At 43.5% G+C, this 21,080-nt stretch overlaps 1 protein-coding gene across 1 annotated transcript in view; it reads right to left on the minus strand.

Moving 5' to 3' along the window:
- Window positions 1-748: 748 nt before the first annotated feature.
- The window catches only part of CIMIP2C (ciliary microtubule inner protein 2C), a gene marked incomplete at its 3' end in the record, with an annotated part of 70,960 nt that continues 50,628 nt past the window's right edge, over window positions 749-21,080 (minus strand). The window contains exons 2-3 of the mRNA XM_082250784.1: window positions 16,349-16,622; window positions 749-865 (exon numbers count right to left, since the gene is read on the minus strand). Coding sequence (XP_082106910.1) covers window positions 749-865; window positions 16,349-16,622 — 391 coding nt within the window. The remainder of the gene's footprint in view (window positions 866-16,348; window positions 16,623-21,080) is intronic.

Raw genomic sequence — 21,080 nt, forward strand, 5'->3', positions numbered from 1 at the left:
ACAAACTTGCAAGTTATGATCGTTCCTTTCCTCATGCGTTGTCACAGCATGAGGAGAGGAGAGCAGGTAACCAGCAAGTGTGACAGGGGACATTTACACAGATAATCAGGACACTGATCAACAGTTTCCTGATCATCAGTGCAGCCTACCAGCCCCAACTGTGCCCATCAGTGCAGCCTACCAGTGCCCATTAGTGCTGCCTAACAGTGGCTTTTTATCAGTGCCGTCTCATCAGTGCCCATCAGTACAGCCTCATCAGCGCCCATCAGTGCAGCCTCATCAGTGAAGGAGAAAAAATACTTATTTGAAAAAATGTTATAACAGAAACTAAGAAAAACTTTTTTCAAAATTTTCAGTCTTTTTTTGTTTAGCAAAAAAAAAAAAAAAAAAGTGGTGATTAAATACCACCAAAAGAAAGCTCTATCTGTCTCAAAAAAAATGCTAAAAATGTCATATAGGTACAGTGTTGCATGACCGCGAAATTGTCATTCAAAGTGCGACAGCACTGAAACCTAAAAATTGGCCTGGGCAGGAAAGGGGTGAAAGTGCCCAGTATTAAAGTGGTTAATAATGCAGTGTCATCATGATGTAGGCTCTATTATTTGAACTTATCTGAAAACTTACCTCCTACTTCTTCATCACATGTTGGTACAATACCTGCTAAAGTGTAGCCCCTTATCTAATTTCATTTAAAACAATATTGAGTAGTATTGATGATTTCAATACATACTTTTCTCATTTAACAATCTTAATATTGTTGGGGTAGGGGATAATTGTCCTCATTCTTCACAGGTAGGATGAAGTGGGGCACTTGTGGCACAGTTCCAGTTTTGTCTCGGTAGTGGTCTCGGTGTTGCTGAGCACTCTAAAAAAGAAGAGGAGTATATTAGTGTGCATGGTGCAAAGACTTGAACATGGTGATAAAAATAAGGACTGATTGACTACATTATGTTTGGAAGGAGTAGCTAAAAGGGTATGTAAACTTTTAGTGCACTTATCCATAGTGCTCCCAGTGCCTTTCCTATCACCTCTGCTCCTCCCAGAAGAGTACAAGATTCCTTTGTGATCAATGTAGGTTGCAATGTGTATTCACAGGAGAAGCAGGATGGAACACTGAGGATTTTTAAGTAGAGGCAAGTATGTGACTTGCCAGGGACCCTGGAGAGGAGCATTGGGCAAGTGTGCTAAATAAGGCCCCTTTCACACATGCGGGCCGTTCAGATCCGCCTGTCAGTTTTTCAGGCAGATCTGAACGGATGCCCCATGCATCCCTATGGGGCAGCGGATGTCAGCAGAGACATGTCCGCTGACATGCGATCCGATCCTGTCCGTCAAATCTGGACGGATGGAAACCCTATTTTCCATCCTAGTATGAAAAAAGGTAAGAGAATCCGCGCTAAGGAGAGAAGAGAAGGAATCAGGCTGCAGCCCACTTCAAGATATAGCCCTAAGGGGGCTATATGTTCAATAGATTGGGGGGTATGTGAAGTGATTGGCGCTGCCTATATTGTATCAACAGAGGTGTGGTATAAACATTCAAATACTGTTACTTAAAGTGGAGTTCCACCCATTTTTAATAACTTGGATTACATAGATGTATGTAATCCCCTCTAAAACTACTTTTACCAATGGAAATTTTTTTTTTTTTTTGCTAGGAAATACCTAATTTTCTTCTTTATTCATCCTCTCCTCACTTCTGGGTCCGGCCGCCGATCGGCAATTATGTCATTCGGTGATTCGCAAGGGCTGCTGGGATGTATCTCATGGGATGAAATATCGCATTATTACACAGGAGTCCTGAGCTGTACTCGTATGTATTGGATTGAGGCCGTGCTTCGCCCCGCCTCCGCCCCACCTCCTCTCAGTGAGCTGTACTCGTATGTATTGGATTGAGGCCGTGCTCCGCCCCGCCTCCTCTCAGTGAGCGAGGGCTGAAAGCATTATATCCTCACTGAGCTCACTGAGAGGAGGCGGGGCAGAGCACAGCCTCAATCAAATAAATACAGTACAGCTCAGGACACCTGTGTAATAATGCGAGATTTCATCCCATGAGATACATCCCAGCAGCCCTTGCGAATCGCCGAATGACATAATTGCCGATCGGCGGCCGGACCCGGAAGTGAGGAGAGGATGAATAAAGAAGAAAATAAGGTATTTCCTAGCAAAAAAAAAAAGTTTCCATTGGTAAAAGTAGTTTTAAAGGGGATTACATAGATCTAAAGTTACTAAAATGGGTGGAACTCCACTTTAATATTGATCAAAAATAACATTAGGTAAGTGATGTCCCATACAGCATATATGTAAAAAGCAAGTATATAATGTGCAATAAAGTGACAGGTGATAATTATTTGAACAGGTAGATGCTGATAATAATAATAATAAGTGACTCAAATAAATAAAGTGCTGAGTGATTGTGCAAACCTCTATTTGCCAAAATGTGGTAAAATTAATTAATAAATAATCTGATTATAATACAATGGAGAAAAATATATAATATGAATTATTGCGAACAAATAAGGTGCATGTGCTACAAATTCAAGCGTTGAGGTGGCAAGTGTGGAACCCAACAAGATCCACTATCTTGTGGTGCAACAATACAAAAAGAAAAATGAATAATGAGTGCAGGGTTCACAGAAACCAAAAATGTGTGGTTCAGTAAAAAATGTCAAAAAGTAAATAGGTAGTGAAATTAATATATCGATAAAATTTATATTTAAAATACTCTATAAATAGTAGTGCAAAGTCCAAAAAACTAAAGTATTAGTGCAAAGTCCAAAAAAATGTATATATATGTATATATATTATAAGGTGCTTTCCTGGGGTGATCCGGAGTGGGTGTGCGGGGGAGGAATCTAGTGCTCCCCTCTCAATATAACCCGCACTTACCAGAGCTAAGTACCCCTACAGGGGTGGCCAGCTTGTAATAAATATGGGGTTGGGGTCCTGGACCCTGGTAGCCTTAGCTGTGGTCCTTCTCACAGATCATCTCTCAAGGGTGCATTGTGGACTCATAAACATCAGTGGACATCAGTATCTCAAATGGTAATGGAAGGTATTCCCAGATATTTGAGTCACTTGATATATTTATTATCAGCATCTACCTGTTCAAATAATTATCACCTGTTACTTTATTGCACATTACCTATTTTCCATCCATCTAGCGGATTGGATCGGATGAGAACGGACAGGCAGTCCCTTCTCATCCGATTCCCCCATAGAGGACAGCGGGGATCTGACACCTCCGTCTCTGCACACAGAGCAGAGACGGAGCTGTCATCCATCTGCTCAGCGGGGATCAGTGGATCGATCTCCCGCTGAGCAGAACGGCTTAGTTGATGGAACAGAGCTGCGTGAAAGGGGCCTAAAAGTGGATTTACTCTTTAACTCCCCAATGATTAGTGCTTTCTTGGCTCTGAAGACATCAGTTATCTGACATTAATTATTTTGTTTTTGGTCCAATCTTTTTTGTTCTGAGACCAATGACATTTTTTTGTCACCAGTATATCTATTGCACTTTGTCTTCTGCTTTCTCATAGCAACAATCAACAGTTAAAGATGAACTCAATCCAAAACACTTGTTAGACAGGCCCGAAGCGAAAAAAATAAATAAAATAAGCGTAGGGCCTCATGAAAGGGTTTACTGGGCCACGGTCAGGTAAGGGTTAAGGCAGCTGGTTCAAGTGGAGGTCAAGGTCAGGGATTGGTCAGTGTAAGGTAGGTGGGGTTGTTAGGGAGTGAAGTGGGGGGTTACTTACGGTTTCAGCACAATTCCTCGTGGAGCCAAGAAGAAAGGATCCCCACCCTCCCGCCCTGGATTGGTTGCGTTTTACGAGTGTATGGTTTTCACTGGTTCGGGGTTGCTGTATGTATTTTGGGGTTTGTTGGGATTGAGTGGGTTTTGGGTTTGGTATGCCTGTTTTGTTTTGGTTTGTGTTGGCGGTTGGGGGTCTTTGGAGGCGGTAAACAGTTGTTGGTAACAAAGTTCATAGGGTGACCCATCTAAGGTATGGAGCCCTCTAGTGTATCCCGGTTAATAGTGGATTAACGGGAAGTGGTAACAAGGAGGTATCAGTGGTCAAGTGGGTTGTCCCCGAGCTGGTGTTGCGCGGCTGGGGACCGTTTAACGATTTACGCTGATACATAGTCAATTGGAATTTTGTGCCTCCCAAGACCAACAACTTATTTCATGGGATACTGGAGTATTTATGGTTATGTTAATAATTAATGTGTTTTGGTTAATTTGTTAATAAAATGGCCCACCGGGCCAATTTTCTCCAAACTGGTGTCACTGGTAATTTGTATAGTTTAGTATAGTGGTTAAGGCTAAATGGGAGTAGCATCGGTAATACCCTAATCATGATTTTGGGCAGAGTAAAGGGTTAGAAACAATTTGTTTTTACTTAGGAAATTTGGTCTCACTTCCTAGGTAGTGACCCAGACAGGAAGTGAGGGGAAATCAGTTTATTTGGGAACACAAGAATCAATTCCTAGTAGAGCGAGGAAAATATGAGTAAGAAATAAATTAAAGATTACTCTGCTATTGGCCATTCCCCTCTCCACAGAGGGTAGGAATGAGTGTCTCCAACATCTGAACGGGACAGAAGGTCTCCCCAATAGTATTCAATACTGGGACTACAAAGAAAGGGGTCAACATCCAGCCAGGATTAATTCATTTTTCCCTGAGGAGGCCTCAACCAAGGGTAACATAAACCCTTCTAGACTGAAACAGGGAACTTCTTGAACATCCCGGTTTGGCAGGACCACTGCAGTCCCTCACAAACGGGCAGAAATCTAGGATAACAAAGTATTTCCTGCGGGCAAGCAGGGACCTCTATGAATATGCCAGCTCAGGGTCCTTGTACATACTACAGCGGAGCGGGATTAGGTGCTCTCTGGTGTTGGTGAGACAACCCTGCATAATTGTTCATTAAGTGGTGATTCACTTTCCTTGAAAAAGGCATTGATTGAATCGCTGAAATGCGTTGGAATCCCGGTGTTACTTTGGCATCCACAGCAACCCTGCATCATGGATGACAGTGAATAACATCTGGAATTACCACCTTCTTCACCTTTTCCAACCACTGTGTGGTTTTTCTGAACATTGTTTGATATAGATGTATGTGATTCGTCACTAAGATGACATGTTCAATAGATTTGAAGATTTCAATAATAATCTTGTTTTTATAACCTTTTTTATTGAATAAAATCAGCGTTTTATATATAAAAATCCTTCTTTATCATTGCCTACACAATCCCACCCCCCTAAGAGGATTAACAATTTTTGAAAATTTTAAGGGATGATGGCAAATAACCCTTGGAGTTCCTAGAGACAATAATAGTTGTATGATTTACTCTGCTATTTGCTCCAATGGCTGGATTTTTGCTTTGCCCAGTATGATAATGAACTGGTAAAAACAAAGGACTACTTATTAGTACACTGAACCAATAAGAAAATAACTAGAAGCCTAGGTTCTAAAAGAGTGCAAGTCCCCTGGCCCTAAGACAACCTCTGTTCCCAAATGAGTAGCAGTGGAGTTTTAAGGTTTTAAGGTTGCTGGGGCAATTTAAAAAATCAAATTTCTTCAAAAATTTAGGCCAAAATTTATTCTATACCTGTCTTTGGTAAAAAAAATCCTAATAAACGTATATTTAATGGTTTGCGTGAAAGTTATAGCATATACAAACTATGGTATAAATAAATATATATGAATATATATTGGAATTTTTATTTATTTATTTTTAAACTAGTAATGGCGGTGATCAGAGACTTAAAGTGGGACTGTGATAGTGTGGCAGGAAATATGACACTAACTGATGCTGGGGGGAACCGACTAACTGTACTAATGACACTGGCCCGGGAAGGGGTTAACATTTAGGGACAATAAAAGGGTTAAATGTGTGCCTAACAATGTATGCTGTGTGTACTGTTTGCTGTTTTTACTGCAGGGAGAGAAAAAAAGGCACATAGCTGCTGTGTGTAGAGAGCCCTGTGTTGTTTACCAACACAGGGCTCTCTTCTGTCTTTCGCTCAGTCGATCAGTGGGTCCCAGCCAAAAATCATTGACCAGGACCGGCTGAGCGTCTTGTGCTGCAGCGAATGACAGCTCGGGTATCCGAGTGTGCGTGCCGACCCAGAAGAAAGCCCTGAAGTACAGGTATGTTACGGTGCCTTGTGAGCCACCCGCCGCAGTATATGTACTGCTGTGGGTCAGTAAGTGATGAACCACTTGAGAACCGCCCCACACAGATATACTGCGGCAGGGTGGCCCTCCTGCATGAACCGACGCATGTACTTTCGCTCGTGTTCTGAGGCTGGGGCGCGTGCCGCCGACAACCCGCTCCTGCTGTGATTGGAGACAGTGAGAGTCAATCAGCGGGTCCGGCGGACGCAATGTCTTTTAGGCACTTTTTAAGAAGGGACTCCTCATAGGGGTACCGCATAGCAAATCGCTTAGGGACCACAAGGGGTCATTCCCACTATTTAGCGACAATTGTGTCAAAATAGGCGGGGATAGGAAACACCTTTGCCGTTCTTGATGGGTTGTGAGTGCCAAAGGGAACTAACGCTTCCATCGCAGCTTCAGCTGCATCCTCCATTTTTAAGGTCTCATGCACATATACAATCAGTGCATCCACCAGCACTTTTTCGTGCACGGCTACTGGAGTGGAGGAATCATCCTCACTATCGGAAAACTCAGGGCGCGTGGTCGCAGACCCAGCAGAGTGACCCACGTCTGCGGCAGCTGAATCAGATTTAGGATCTGAGGAGACAGATGAGGCTGGGGAAGGCAGGGGGCGCTTTTTACTTGCCCGTCATCCGAAAACCACCTCCACCCGTGACACAAAGGACTCTAGGACCGCCGTCAGTGCATCGATAGATTGTTGGGACCCAGAGGGCCCTGCAGCCTCTGAGAGGGGATCAGGTGGGGAAATGTGCTCCAAAGAATCCATGAGTCAATAGGGTGACCCCACAAAAAAAGGTGTAAAAACACTGCTAAGGGACATCCCCACTGCTCTGGCAGCACCACTCAGTCACCAGAGTAACAGAGCACCAAATCGATCCTCAGCAGAGAGGGAGAGGACCCCACCAGACTCATCACCCAGCAGAAACAGGCAACTGCAACCACCAGTATAATCTGCACTCCATGTGCTGAGATCAGGAAGCAAAAGGATCCAGGAGTCAGCACCAGGGGATGAGAAGGGGCTCCCAATGCCGATATCGCCGCCCATAGGACTCCACTGTTATGGCCGCCAATACTTTCAATGGCAAACCACCGCAAAATAGTCGCCGGACTACACAAACATGGCTGCTGTGCATTGAGAACACAGGCTACAGCAAAATGGCAGCACCAAAAGGCTCCCAGGTACCCAAGAGGGATACCCTCAGAAAATGGGACAGGCAGGAAGGGGGCCCCTGGTAGGAGCCCCCACCGGGTACAGTCCCCCCACAGCCAATTGACTGGTCACCAGCGGCTTACCCCCACCCCCACCGCCAGCACAGCACCCCCCCCCCACCTCAGGAGGTAGACCAGGCCACCCAACAGCCCCAGCGCAAGTTAAGGGGGGTGGGGGGTGAGATGGTCTACAGGCAGAGTTGTATAAAGTACTCAAAACCCATACTTGAGTAAAAGTACAAGTGCTCGATCAAAAAGTGACTTGAATAGAAGTACAAGTGCTCAATCAAAAAGTGACTTGAGTAGAAGTGGAAGTGCTCGATCAAAAAGTGACTTGAGTAGAAGTACTAAAGTATTCAACATTTTTTGTACTTCAGTATTGCAAGTAGTTTTTTTAAAAAATTTTGCTACTCAAGTACTGAAAGTAAAAGTACCAGTAGTTCTGAAAAAAAATTGCTACTCAAGTACTGAAAGTAAAAGTACAAGTACTGTGTTATGTAGTTATTAAAGAAAGAAGTCAAAAGTTTGAACATCATATTGTTTTTTATTATTTCAAATGCAGCTTTTATTTATACATACAGTAGCATTTATTTTCGTATGTGCTGATAACACACATGTTTTGAGCTTCATGAAACCTGCCATCTACTGTTCTGGCAGTGGTAATTTTTATAATTGTAACGAGTAACTATGCAGCACAAAAAAAAAATATCGGAGTAGAAGTATTGAAATCATCGAAACAATGTAGTGAAGTAAAAGTGGAAGTAGGAGAAAAAAATTCTACTCTAGGAAAGTACAGATACCGCCTTTCGGTACTTAAGTACAGTAGTGAAGTAGTTCTACTTAGTTACTATACATCTCTGTCTACAGGGACCACCATGAGCGGGGGTGCCTAACAGGAAGGAGGGGAATCCTGGGGTCCAACCATCCCAAGGAGGGGCCAATGCCCCCCCCCCCCCCAAAACCCTCCAGGGGGAGAGGGGGGACAGTTACTTACCATACCAGGAACCAGGTAGGCACCACTCCAGACAGAACCTCCTCTCCATCAAAATGGGGGGCTGTCGGCCAGGAAGAACGATGTGACCCGGGCCGAGACCGGGTCGTATGCGACCTCGCGAGGCGTTTAACTTGCAGGCCAGCCCCCATCCGGTAGGGCTATGTCACGGCCAACCTAGCGTGGAGCTGAGGTCTGCGCACGCTCGCCGGCCAGACTGGGGTGACCACTGGATCTAGATTATCCAGCCTATCGCCCAGTCCGGCAGTTGAATTTAGATCTCACAGGAAAAAAAAAATAGGAGAAAAAAATCTATCTAAAAAGGAAAAAGAGTTCCAGGACCAGAGATCCCAGCAAGGAACTAGAGCCTTACTCCTGACTACACAGAAAACCCGGGTACCTATAGCAGAGAGAGGGAGTATACCGCCTGAGACTGCCCATAGGCATAGCCAGACTTCTTTTCTGCCCAGTGTCCTACTCCTGTAGGGGGCAGTATAACCAAATGGTTAAGAAGATCAGAAGCTGTGTCCGTCAATGAATGAAAGAGAAAATATTGTTTTTTTTTTTCAAAACTGTCTATCTTTTTTTGTTTATAGCGCAAAAAATAAAAACCAAAGACATGATCAAATACCACTAAAAGAAAGCTCTATATGTGGGAAAAAAAAGGACATACATTTTTTTGATTACAGCATTGCAAGTCTGGGCAATTGTCGGTTAAATTAATGCAGTGTCGTATCGCAAAAAATGGCCTGGTCATTAAGGGGGTAAAACCTTCTGGGCCTGAAGTGGTTAAAATACTCTACTGTCATTGTACTGCCGCAGAGGAACAAGATACTTGGTAAATAATATTTTTTTCACCACAAACTATCTGAGAAATTTGAAAAAAGTGGGTTTCGACTGTCAGATGGTGTATACTGTCAGATGGTGTACAGTGTCAGATGGTGTACAGTGTCAGATGGTGTAGACCAGGGGTCTTCAAACTATGGCCCTCCAGTTGTTCAGGAACTAAAATTCCCATCATGCCTAGTCATGTCTATGAATGTCAGGAGTTTTACAATGCCTCATGGGATGTGTAGTTCCTCAACAGCTGGAGGGCCGTAGTTTGAGGATCCCTGGTGTAGACTGTCAGATGGTGTACTGTGTCAGATGGTGTAGACTGTTAGATGGTGTACAGTGTCAGATGGTGTAGACTGTCAGATGGTGTAGACCGTCAGATGGTGTACAGTGTCAGATGGTGTAGACTGTCAGATGGTGTACAGTGTAAGATGATGTAGACTGTCAGATGGTGTACAGTGTCAGATGGTGTAGACTGTCAGATGGTGTACAGTGTCAGATGGTGTAGACTGTCAGATGGTGTACAGTGTAAGATGATGTAGACTGTCAGATGGTGTACAGTGTCAGATGGTGTAGACTGTCAGATGGTGTACAGTGTAAGATGGTGTAGACTGTCAGATGGTGTACAGTGTCAGATGGTGTAGACTGTCAGATGGTGTACAGTGTCAGATGGTGTAGACTGTCAGATGGTGTACAGTGTAAGATGATGTAGACTGTCAGATGGTGTAGACCGTCAGATGGTGTACAGTGTCAGATGGTGTACAGTGTCAGATGGTGTACAGTGTCAGATGGTGTAGACTGTCAGATCTTGTACAGTGTTAGATGGTGTACAGTGTCAGATGGTGTAGACTGTCAGATGGTGTAGACCGTCAGATGGTGTACAGTGTCAGATGGTGTAGACTGTCAGATGGTGTACAGTGTTAGATGGTGTAGACTGTCAGATCTTGTACAGTGTTAGATGGTGTACAGTGTCAGATGGTGTAGACTGTCAGATGGTGTAGACCGTCAGATGGTGTACAGTGTCAGATGGTGTAGACTGTCAGATGGTGTACAGTGTTAGATGGTGTACAGTGTCAGATGGTGTAGACTGTCAGATGGTGTAGACCGTCAGATGGTGTACATTGTCAGATGGTGTAGACTGTCAGATGGTGTAAACCGTCAGATGGTGTACAGTGTCAGATGGTGTAGACTGTCAGATGGTGTACAGTGTAAGATGATGTAGACTGTCAGATGGTGTACAGTGTCAGATGGTGTAGACTGTCAGATGGTGTACAGTGTCAGATGGTGTAGACTGTCAGATGGTGTACAGTGTCAGATTGTGTAGACTGTCAGATGGTGTAGACCGTCAGATGGTGTACAGTGTCAGATGGTGTAGACTGTCAGATGGTGTAGACCGTCAGATGGTGTACAGTGTAAGATGATGTATACTGTCAGATGGTGTACAGTGTCAGATGGTGTAGACTGTCAGATGGTGTACAGTGTAAGATGATGTAGACTGTCAGATGGTGTACAGTGTCAGATGGTGTAGACTGTCAGATGGTGTAGACCGTCAGATGGTGTACAGTGTAAGATGATGTATACTGTCAGATGGTGTACTGTGTCAGATGGTGTAGACCGTCAGATGGTGTACAGTGTCAGATGGTGTACAGTGTCAGATGGTGTAGACTGTCAGATGGTGTAGACCGTCAGATGGTGTACATTGTCAGATGGTGTAGACTGTCAGATGGTGTAGACCGTCAGATGGTGTACAGTGTCAGATGGTGTACAGTGTTAGATGGTGTACAGTGTAAGATGATGTAGACTGTCAGATGGTGTAGACCGTCAGATGGTGTACATTGTCAGATGGTGTAGACTGTCAGATGGTGTAGACCGTCAGATGGTGTACAGTGTCAGATGGTGTAGACTGTCAGATGGTGTACAGTGTAAGATGGTGTAGACTGTCAGATGGTGTACTGTGTCAGATGGGGTAGACTGTCAGATGGTGTAGACTGTCAGATCTTGTACAGTGTTAGATGGTGTACAGTGTCAGATGGTGTAGACTGTCAGATGGTGTAGACCTTCAGATGGTGTACAGTGTAAGATGATGTATACTGTCAGATGGTGTACTGTGTCAGATGGTGTAGACCGTCAGATGGTGTACAGTGTCAGATGGTGTAGACTGTCAGATGGTGTACAGTGTAAGATGATGTAGACTGTCAGATGGTGTACAGTGTCAGATGGTGTAGACTGTCAGATGGTGTAGACCGTCAGATGGTGTACATTGTCAGATGGTGTAGACTGTCAGATGGTGTAGACCGTCAGATGGTGTACAGTGTCAGATGGTGTAGACTGTCAGATGGTGTACAGTGTCAGATGATGTAGACTGTCAGATGGTGTACAGTGTCAGATGGTGTAGACTGTCAGATGGTGTAGACTGTCAGATGGTGTACAGTGTCAGATGGTGTAGACTGTCAGATGGTGTAGACCGTCAGATGGTGTACAGTGTCAGATGGTGTAGACTGTCAGATGGTGTAGACCGTCAGATGGTGTACAGTGTCAGATGGTGTAGACTGTCAGATGGTGTACTGTGTCAGATGGTGTACACTGTCAGATGGTGTACTGTGTCAGATGGTGTAGACTCACAGATCTTGTACAGTGTTAGATGGTGTACAGTGTCAGATGGTGTAGACTGTCAGATGGTGTAGACCGTCAGATGGTGTACAGTGTCAGATGGTGTAGACTGTCAGATGGTGTACAGTGTCAGATGGTGTAGACTGTCAGATGGTGTAGACCGTCAGATGGTGTACAGTGTAAGATGATGTATACTGTCAGATGGTGTACAGTGTCAGATGGTGTAGACTGTCAGATGGTGTACAGTGTAAGATGATGTAGACTGTCAGATGGTGTACAGTGTCAGATGGTGTAGACTGTCAGATGGTGTAGACCGTCAGATGGTGTACAGTGTAAGATGATGTATACTGTCAGATGGTGTACTGTGTCAGATGGTGTAGACCGTCAGATGGTGTACAGTGTCAGATGGTGTAGACTGTCAGATGGTGTACAGTGTAAGATGATGTAGACTGTCAGATGGTGTACAGTGTCAGATGGTGTAGACTGTCAGATGGTGTAGACCGTCAGATGGTGTACATTGTCAGATGGTGTAGACTGTCAGATGGTGTAGACCGTCAGATGGTGTACAGTGTCAGATGGTGTACAGTGTTAGATGGTGTACAGTGTAAGATGATGTAGACTGTCAGATGGTGTAGACCGTCAGATGGTGTACATTGTCAGATGGTGTAGACTGTCAGATGGTGTAGACCGTCAGATGGTGTACAGTGTCAGATGGTGTAGACTGTCAGATGGTGTACAGTGTAAGATGGTGTAGACTGTCAGATGGTGTACTGTGTCAGATGGGGTAGACTGTCAGATGGTGTACTGTGTCAGATGGTGTAGACTGTCAGATCTTGTACAGTGTTAGATGGTGTACAGTGTCAGATGGTGTAGACTGTCAGATGGTGTAGACCGTCAGATGGTGTACAGTGTAAGATGATGTATACTGTCAGATGGTGTAGACCGTCAGATGGTGTACATTGTCAGATGGTGTAGACTGTCAGATGGTGTAAACCGTCAGATGGTGTACAGTGTCAGATGGTGTAGACTGTCAGATGGTGTACAGTGTAAGATGATGTAGACTGTCAGATGGTGTACAGTGTCAGATGGTGTAGACTGTCAGATGGTGTACAGTGTCAGATGGTGTAGACTGTCAGATGGTGTACAGTGTCAGATTGTGTAGACTGTCAGATGGTGTAGACCGTCAGATGGTGTACAGTGTCAGATGGTGTAGACTGTCAGATGGTGTAGACCGTCAGATGGTGTACAGTGTAAGATGATGTATACTGTCAGATGGTGTACAGTGTCAGATGGTGTAGACTGTCAGATGGTGTACAGTGTAAGATGATGTAGACTGTCAGATGGTGTACAGTGTCAGATGGTGTAGACTGTCAGATGGTGTAGACCGTCAGATGGTGTACAGTGTAAGATGATGTATACTGTCAGATGGTGTACTGTGTCAGATGGTGTAGACCGTCAGATGGTGTACAGTGTCAGATGGTGTACAGTGTCAGATGGTGTAGACTGTCAGATGGTGTAGACCGTCAGATGGTGTACATTGTCAGATGGTGTAGACTGTCAGATGGTGTAGACCGTCAGATGGTGTACAGTGTCAGATGGTGTACAGTGTTAGATGGTGTACAGTGTAAGATGATGTAGACTGTCAGATGGTGTAGACCGTCAGATGGTGTACATTGTCAGATGGTGTAGACTGTCAGATGGTGTAGACCGTCAGATGGTGTACAGTGTCAGATGGTGTAGACTGTCAGATGGTGTACAGTGTAAGATGGTGTAGACTGTCAGATGGTGTACTGTGTCAGATGGGGTAGACTGTCAGATGGTGTAGACTGTCAGATCTTGTACAGTGTTAGATGGTGTACAGTGTCAGATGGTGTAGACTGTCAGATGGTGTAGACCTTCAGATGGTGTACAGTGTAAGATGATGTATACTGTCAGATGGTGTACTGTGTCAGATGGTGTAGACCGTCAGATGGTGTACAGTGTCAGATGGTGTAGACTGTCAGATGGTGTACAGTGTAAGATGATGTAGACTGTCAGATGGTGTACAGTGTCAGATGGTGTAGACTGTCAGATGGTGTAGACCGTCAGATGGTGTACAGTGTCAGATGGTGTAGACTGTCAGATGGTGTACAGTGTCAGATGATGTAGACTGTCAGATGGTGTACAGTGTCAGATGGTGTAGACTGTCAGATGGTGTAGACTGTCAGATGGTGTACAGTGTCAGATGGTGTAGACTGTCAGATGGTGTAGACCGTCAGATGGTGTACAGTGTCAGATGGTGTAGACTGTCAGATGGTGTAGACCGTCAGATGGTGTACAGTGTCAGATGGTGTAGACTGTCAGATGGTGTACTGTGTCAGATGGTGTACACTGTCAGATGGTGTACTGTGTCAGATGGTGTAGACTCACAGATCTTGTACAGTGTTAGATGGTGTACAGTGTCAGATGGTGTAGACTGTCAGATGGTGTAGACCGTCAGATGGTGTACAGTGTCAGATGGTGTAGACTGTCAGATGGTGTACAGTGTCAGATGGTGTAGACTGTCAGATGGTGTAGACCGTCAGATGGTGTACAGTGTAAGATGATGTATACTGTCAGATGGTGTACAGTGTCAGATGGTGTAGACTGTCAGATGGTGTACAGTGTAAGATGATGTAGACTGTCAGATGGTGTACAGTGTCAGATGGTGTAGACTGTCAGATGGTGTAGACCGTCAGATGGTGTACAGTGTAAGATGATGTATACTGTCAGATGGTGTACTGTGTCAGATGGTGTAGACCGTCAGATGGTGTACAGTGTCAGATGGTGTAGACTGTCAGATGGTGTACAGTGTAAGATGATGTAGACTGTCAGATGGTGTACAGTGTCAGATGGTGTAGACTGTCAGATGGTGTAGACCGTCAGATGGTGTACATTGTCAGATGGTGTAGACTGTCAGATGGTGTAGACCGTCAGATGGTGTACAGTGTCAGATGGTGTACAGTGTTAGATGGTGTACAGTGTAAGATGATGTAGACTGTCAGATGGTGTAGACCGTCAGATGGTGTACATTGTCAGATGGTGTAGACTGTCAGATGGTGTAGACCGTCAGATGGTGTACAGTGTCAGATGGTGTAGACTGTCAGATGGTGTACAGTGTAAGATGGTGTAGACTGTCAGATGGTGTACTGTGTCAGATGGGGTAGACTGTCAGATGGTGTACTGTGTCAGATGGTGTAGACTGTCAGATCTTGTACAGTGTTAGATGGTGTACAGTGTCAGATGGTGTAGACTGTCAGATGGTGTAGACCGTCAGATGGTGTACAGTGTAAGATGATGTATACTGTCAGATGGTGTACTGTGTCAGATGGTGTAGACCGTCAGATGGTGTACAGTGTCAGATGGTGTAGACTGTCAGATGGTGTACAGTGTAAGATGATGTAGACTGTCAGATGGTGTACATTGTCAGATGGTGTAGACTGTCAGATGGTGTAGACCGTCAGATGGTGTACAGTGTCAGATGGTGTAGACTGTCAGATGGTGTACAGTGTAAGATGGTGTAGACTGTCAGATGGTGTACTGTGTCAGATGGGGTAGACTGTCAGATGGTGTAGACTGTCAGATCTTGTACAGTGTTAGATGGTGTACAGTGTCAGATGGTGTAGACTGTCAGATGGTGTAGACCTTCAGATGGTGTACAGTGTAAGATGATGTATACTGTCAGATGGTGTACTGTGTCAGATGGTGTAGACCGTCAGATGGTGTACAGTGTCAGATGGTGTAGACTGTCAGATGGTGTACAGTGTAAGATGATGTAGACTGTCAGATGGTGTACAGTGTCAGATGGTGTAGACTGTCAGATGGTGTAGACCGTCAGATGGTGTACATTGTCAGATGGTGTAGACTGTCAGATGGTGTAGACCGTCAGATGGTGTACAGTGTCAGATGGTGTAGACTGTCAGATGGTGTACAGTGTCAGATGATGTAGACTGTCAGATGGTGTACAGTGTCAGATGGTGTAGACTGTCAGATGGTGTAGACTGTCAGATGGTGTACAGTGTCAGATGGTGTAGACTGTCAGATGGTGTAGACCGTCAGATGGTGTACAGTGTCAGATGGTGTAGACTGTCAGATGGTGTAGACCGTCAGATGGTGTACAGTGTAAGATGGTGTAGACTGTCAGATGGTGTACAGTGTCAGATGGTGTAGACCGTCAGATGGTGTACAGTGTCAGATGGTGTAGACTGTCAGATGGTGTAGACTGTCAGATGGTGTACAGTGTCAGATGGTGTAGACTGTCAGATGGTGTAGACCGTCAGATGGTGTAGACTGTCAGATGGTGTAGACCAGGGATCCTCAAACTACGGCCCACCAGCTGTTGCGCAACTACACATCCCACGAGGCATTGTAAAACTCTGACATTCACAGACATGATTAGGCATGATGGGAATGGTAGTTCCTGAACAATTGGAGGGCCGTAGTTTGAAGATCCCTGGTGTAGACCGTCAGATGGAGTAAAGTGCAGTAAATAGTTCCAAACCTTTCTGAACTGGTCCAGCTCCTGGGTCCTGTTGTAGTCTATGTGGTATCGGGACCAGCTAGGACTGTGTAAGAACCTGTCCCAGCCACGCGATCGATTGCTCAGCACCAGTGCAGGGTCATTGGAGTAGCTGGTAGGGAATTGTCCTCCTTTGCAGTAAGGACTCTGACTTGAACTGAGAGCTGAGGAACGGAAATCCTGGAAGCAGCGTGCTGTGGTGTTTCCATATGTATCTCCATAGGTGAATGCCTCAGTTGGAATATGTCCACGGTACCTGTGAATATAGCAGGACGAACTTTCTATTAATATACACTGAATTACACTTACATTTGTAATGCTATTTTTTACGTCCTGTGGTGTATGCCATCCAGTTCTGCCCCATGTCAGGACGCATCAGGCATTTTAAAGCTTTAACAGTCAATCCTATCGATTAACTATTGGTCTGTGATAGATCAAACACCAAAATTGGTAGATTTGTGTGAATTTGCCAACTGGCATCTGTAAAAGCTTTCATAAAGCAAGGTAAAGCAGGTTTTTGAACAACAACAATCACACATTTGTCAACTTGGGCATTTTTAAATCAATGATTGCAGAGGAAACTACAAGAAAAGCCAAGGGACTCAGTAAGGGTGAATCATTTCAATAAATTTAAATCCCAAAAGGAATATGAACCTTTATTTAAAACGTACTGTATGAGCATGAGAGCATTGAATCATTTCTTGGTTAAAGGTACCCACAGAGATGAGGTGGTGATTAGATGATCAGAGTACTGTTTAGTTATAACATAAACATGGACGCTCAGTCGCTCATAGTGGCCAGCCTCATCATGCAGCAGGAGAAATCCTGCCTAACCAGTCCATTCTTCCCCTGAGATTGGTAGGCCAGTGGGTGTCTGCACAAATGCCAGACTGTCTATACACATATGACTTTCTCCTGAGCAGTGACTGTTGAAGTTGCATAATAAATGCAAAAAATTACACATTTCTTCTTGGTTTTAGATACACTTTGAGGCTTTTTTTACATGAGTCAGTAGAAAACAGGCTGCTGAGCCACGGTTTTACTGCCCTCTGACAGTCCACCTAAAGTCTCCTACATAGCTGAAAGGGGTTGTTCATATGCAGTGGCTTCAATGTTTTGCCACGTGCCTAAGGCATATTTACCATGGCTTGTCGAGTTGACAGGCCACACCGCCTGTCAAACATGCCCATTCAAGTTACTGGGGCTATGCCGCAACTGTGAGCCAAACGCTAAGCTGGAGCTTGTGGCATAAGCACTCACTGCAATATCTTCCAAGTCCTTACACAACATATAGGAGGAGAAATGGCCACATACTGGAGTTTATTATTCTGAACATGATTGCATGCAATAAGTATTTACAATGCTTACAGAATGTTTCAAGTGACTTTCTTCAGCTTCTGCCTAATATTGTTAAATACAGATCTTAGTGGGTTTCTTGACTGTAGCTTGAAACAAGGTATTTCCAGACTTCATCGCTACTTGGAGCTTACTAAAATCTACAGCCAGCACTTTAAATTGGATACCTGTGTATGTGTTTTACACTCTTAGACTGAGCTGGAGGGTGTTCCCAAGGAAGTATTTCCTGAGAGTAACTTGGGCTCTGCCATTGCTGACCTCACCTTCTAAAAATGTTTGATGGCTGGATGGAATGCTGAGTTATTTACTTAAATACTTAAACTTTGGAGCCCAGGATAACGAAAAAAATTGTGTCTTTACACTTGCCTTCCTGTTCTGCATACTTGATCTGTGTTAATGATTCATAAAATATTGAACCCAGTGGCTCATCATAATAGAGAAGCAACTAGTGTATAAAAAAATTGTGGCTACCATTTTTCACTTGGTAAAGATCCTTAGTGTTATTATTTTTTATCTGATCCCTACTACACCTAAAAATCCTCAAAACAGGGGAGAACAAATCATGTCCTCAGCTGTCCATTAACACTTTTAGCCTTCCTTCTCGTGCCCTCCTTATTTTCTTATTGGCAATAGGAGATATTACTCGCCATTGGTCAACAGGAAGGTTAAAGGGTTCGAGCAGATTAGCCACTACAGCCTCCAGAAAACTGTAGTTGCTACTTGCTTTTGGGAACCAATGGGCACAGTGAGGATTATTTTAAGAATGTGAGCAGATTCTTGTAGATGAACCTCTTCTAGGTTCGTTCATATCAGGAAAAAATGTAATTCTTTTCCAACTTACTTTAAAAATTACTACATCAGTTTTTATTTTAGCCTGCATTGTTCCAGAACACTTATCGTGTATCCATTACAGTTGTATTGGACTTTATTATGTACTGTATGTATTAACTTCTTGGTGCTGACATTTAGTGGCAATTCAGTGTAACTATAACTTGTTATGTTATGTCTGTAAATGGTATAATCTTGATTCCTTGTATGTTGGGGCTAGTTAGTTTAGTCTTTAGATAGACCCCTTCTTCTTCATGTTTCCTAAAGAAGCTACCAACCTATAGCAATAGGATAAGTATGCATAGGGCAGAGAAGATTATTGTCACTTCAAATGACCAGTGAACATCCCATGTACTACATTTTAACAAGTAAAACTAAGTTGGATTAAACTGCCATATCTTATTGGAGAGTTGAACTGTCTGTTGAGGGTGCTTTTTTAGCAGGTGACCATAATAGCCAGACAGACCAAGGACTAAAGTTGGTATGTCAATGCATAAAGCAGTGCTTGAAATAGAACAAGCAGAATAATTAGAATTCTACACAAATCAGCAAGTAAGGCATACCTGTATTGTGTGGTTTTCTGGTGTGGGTAGATATTAAGTTGGAGATGCCCTTTAGGTAAAATGCCAGTGGTCAATGGTGGAAAAAGCAATACTCGCCTGAACTAACGAGCTTGCGAGGGAAGATAGTGTGCTTAATTACTGAAACACCAATACTATCTCAAACTCTTTGTGACTCAGTTTAATCACCTTCCAAAATGAACAATAATTGTTTTTCTTCCAATGAAACCAATCTGGCAGCTCCATGTTCAGAATGTGTTTCTGCAGAGGCGAGCAATTATCCAGGGATTGCCGTGTAATTAGGCTATAATTGATTTCTAAAGCTTCATTATGCTGGAGAGATCATTTAAAGTCAAGGGAAAAATAACATTCAAATAATTCAGATTTATCTTTTTCTTAAAGAAATTTTCCAGTCACCTACAATCCTTATATAGTGAAAGAGGATCTATAATCAGAATTCACATTTCACATGACTTAACAGGGCACATTGCCAAATTATAGTATTGCTTGGAGTAAAGAAAATACCTCTTCCTTGCAGTTCTCCTTCTTTCTGCCTAGGCAGCCCAGATCATTGTCTGTGGCTCCCAATCATTAATGTTGAGAGTCTGTGGTTCTTAACCAATTAGGCTTACCCTCTCAGATAAACCTCAGATAAATGAGAGGATCAGGAGGGCTGTGACTCTACTCATAAATAATTAAACAATTTACATAGAACCAAGGCTTCACTGACTGATTTAATAATAACTAGTCAACCCACTTCCTATGAGCCCAAGGCACCAAGACTCAACCCACTACCCTGGATTCACAGGAGAATGTAGCAGAGAATGGCCTTATGTCATTACATGGTGGTATACTCTACAGAATTTAGAATCTCCATGTAAGCAGGTCCCTTAGTGCTCACCAGCAATGTCCCATGTTGGCCTAGGGACATCCTCCTAGAACTTTGTAGAACATAAAGGAAAAATATTTAGGACCCTCCTATTCACAAGAGAAGCTCTGCCATCTTGTTTCCATACATGCTCCTGACCCTGCGATGGGGATAAAGATCCCTTTTTCCAATAAAGAACTTCCAGGCAGGTCCCTTTCAATGTTTTACTGGTTGCAAAAAGACACAATACATCCTGGGTTTATAGAACAATGCTTGTTAAGAAAATAATGTGTTCTGCCAGCCAGCATTCCATACATTCAAATAAGAAATTAGCCGCACATGCAGTGCATTGTTTTAAACTATTCTAGTGACTTGTAGACTTGCTTTGTGAGAAGGAGCAGTAAGGTAAAACCAGTAATACTGTGCGGAAGTCTTTTTAAAGACTGTTTGATCCTGATTCTGAGAGTTAGCAAACTTTTTCTATAGGAAAAAGTTATTTTAATTTATTTTTTGGGCTTCTAGACTTTCCCTCTTCTATCAGAATCATTTGATCCTTGCAAAACTATGCTACGTATCCTATTAATTAAAATTTCATGACTTAGTGTATAGACATATGTGTATATGTTGTATATATTACATCTAGAAGGCCCATTGGTGTACATAGAAAGCACATACCAGCTGCCTCTTAACCATAAAGGCAATGAATCCTGCAGCTATGTAAATATTTAAAAGAAGTCATGTATAATGTAATAAGCCGGGTGATATCACATCTCCGGAAACAAGGGCACTCTTCATGCTTAACATTGTACCAATCAAACAAAATAGAGAAACACAGTGTAAATGGTTTTAGGACATACACAATGTAATTATTGATGGGTCACTGTATACCTTTAATAGGATATTTGTGCCCATGAACAGAGTGCTTGGGTTCATAGTAGTTCACTAATTAGATAAATGAAATAAGGTTTTTTTTTCCCCGCTGAGTCTGTCTGTGTCTGGATTAATGCCACAATAAAATCTGGCCAGTTTTCTACCACAGCCAGAGGGGGCATACTTCAATACGTCCTATCGTTGAAAGTGTATCTACAGTCCGGAACAAACA

The sequence above is a fragment of the Pelophylax lessonae genome, assembly GCF_965119305.1.
Source record: "Pelophylax lessonae genome assembly, chromosome: 3".
Lineage (NCBI taxonomy): Eukaryota > Metazoa > Chordata > Amphibia > Anura > Ranidae > Pelophylax > Pelophylax lessonae.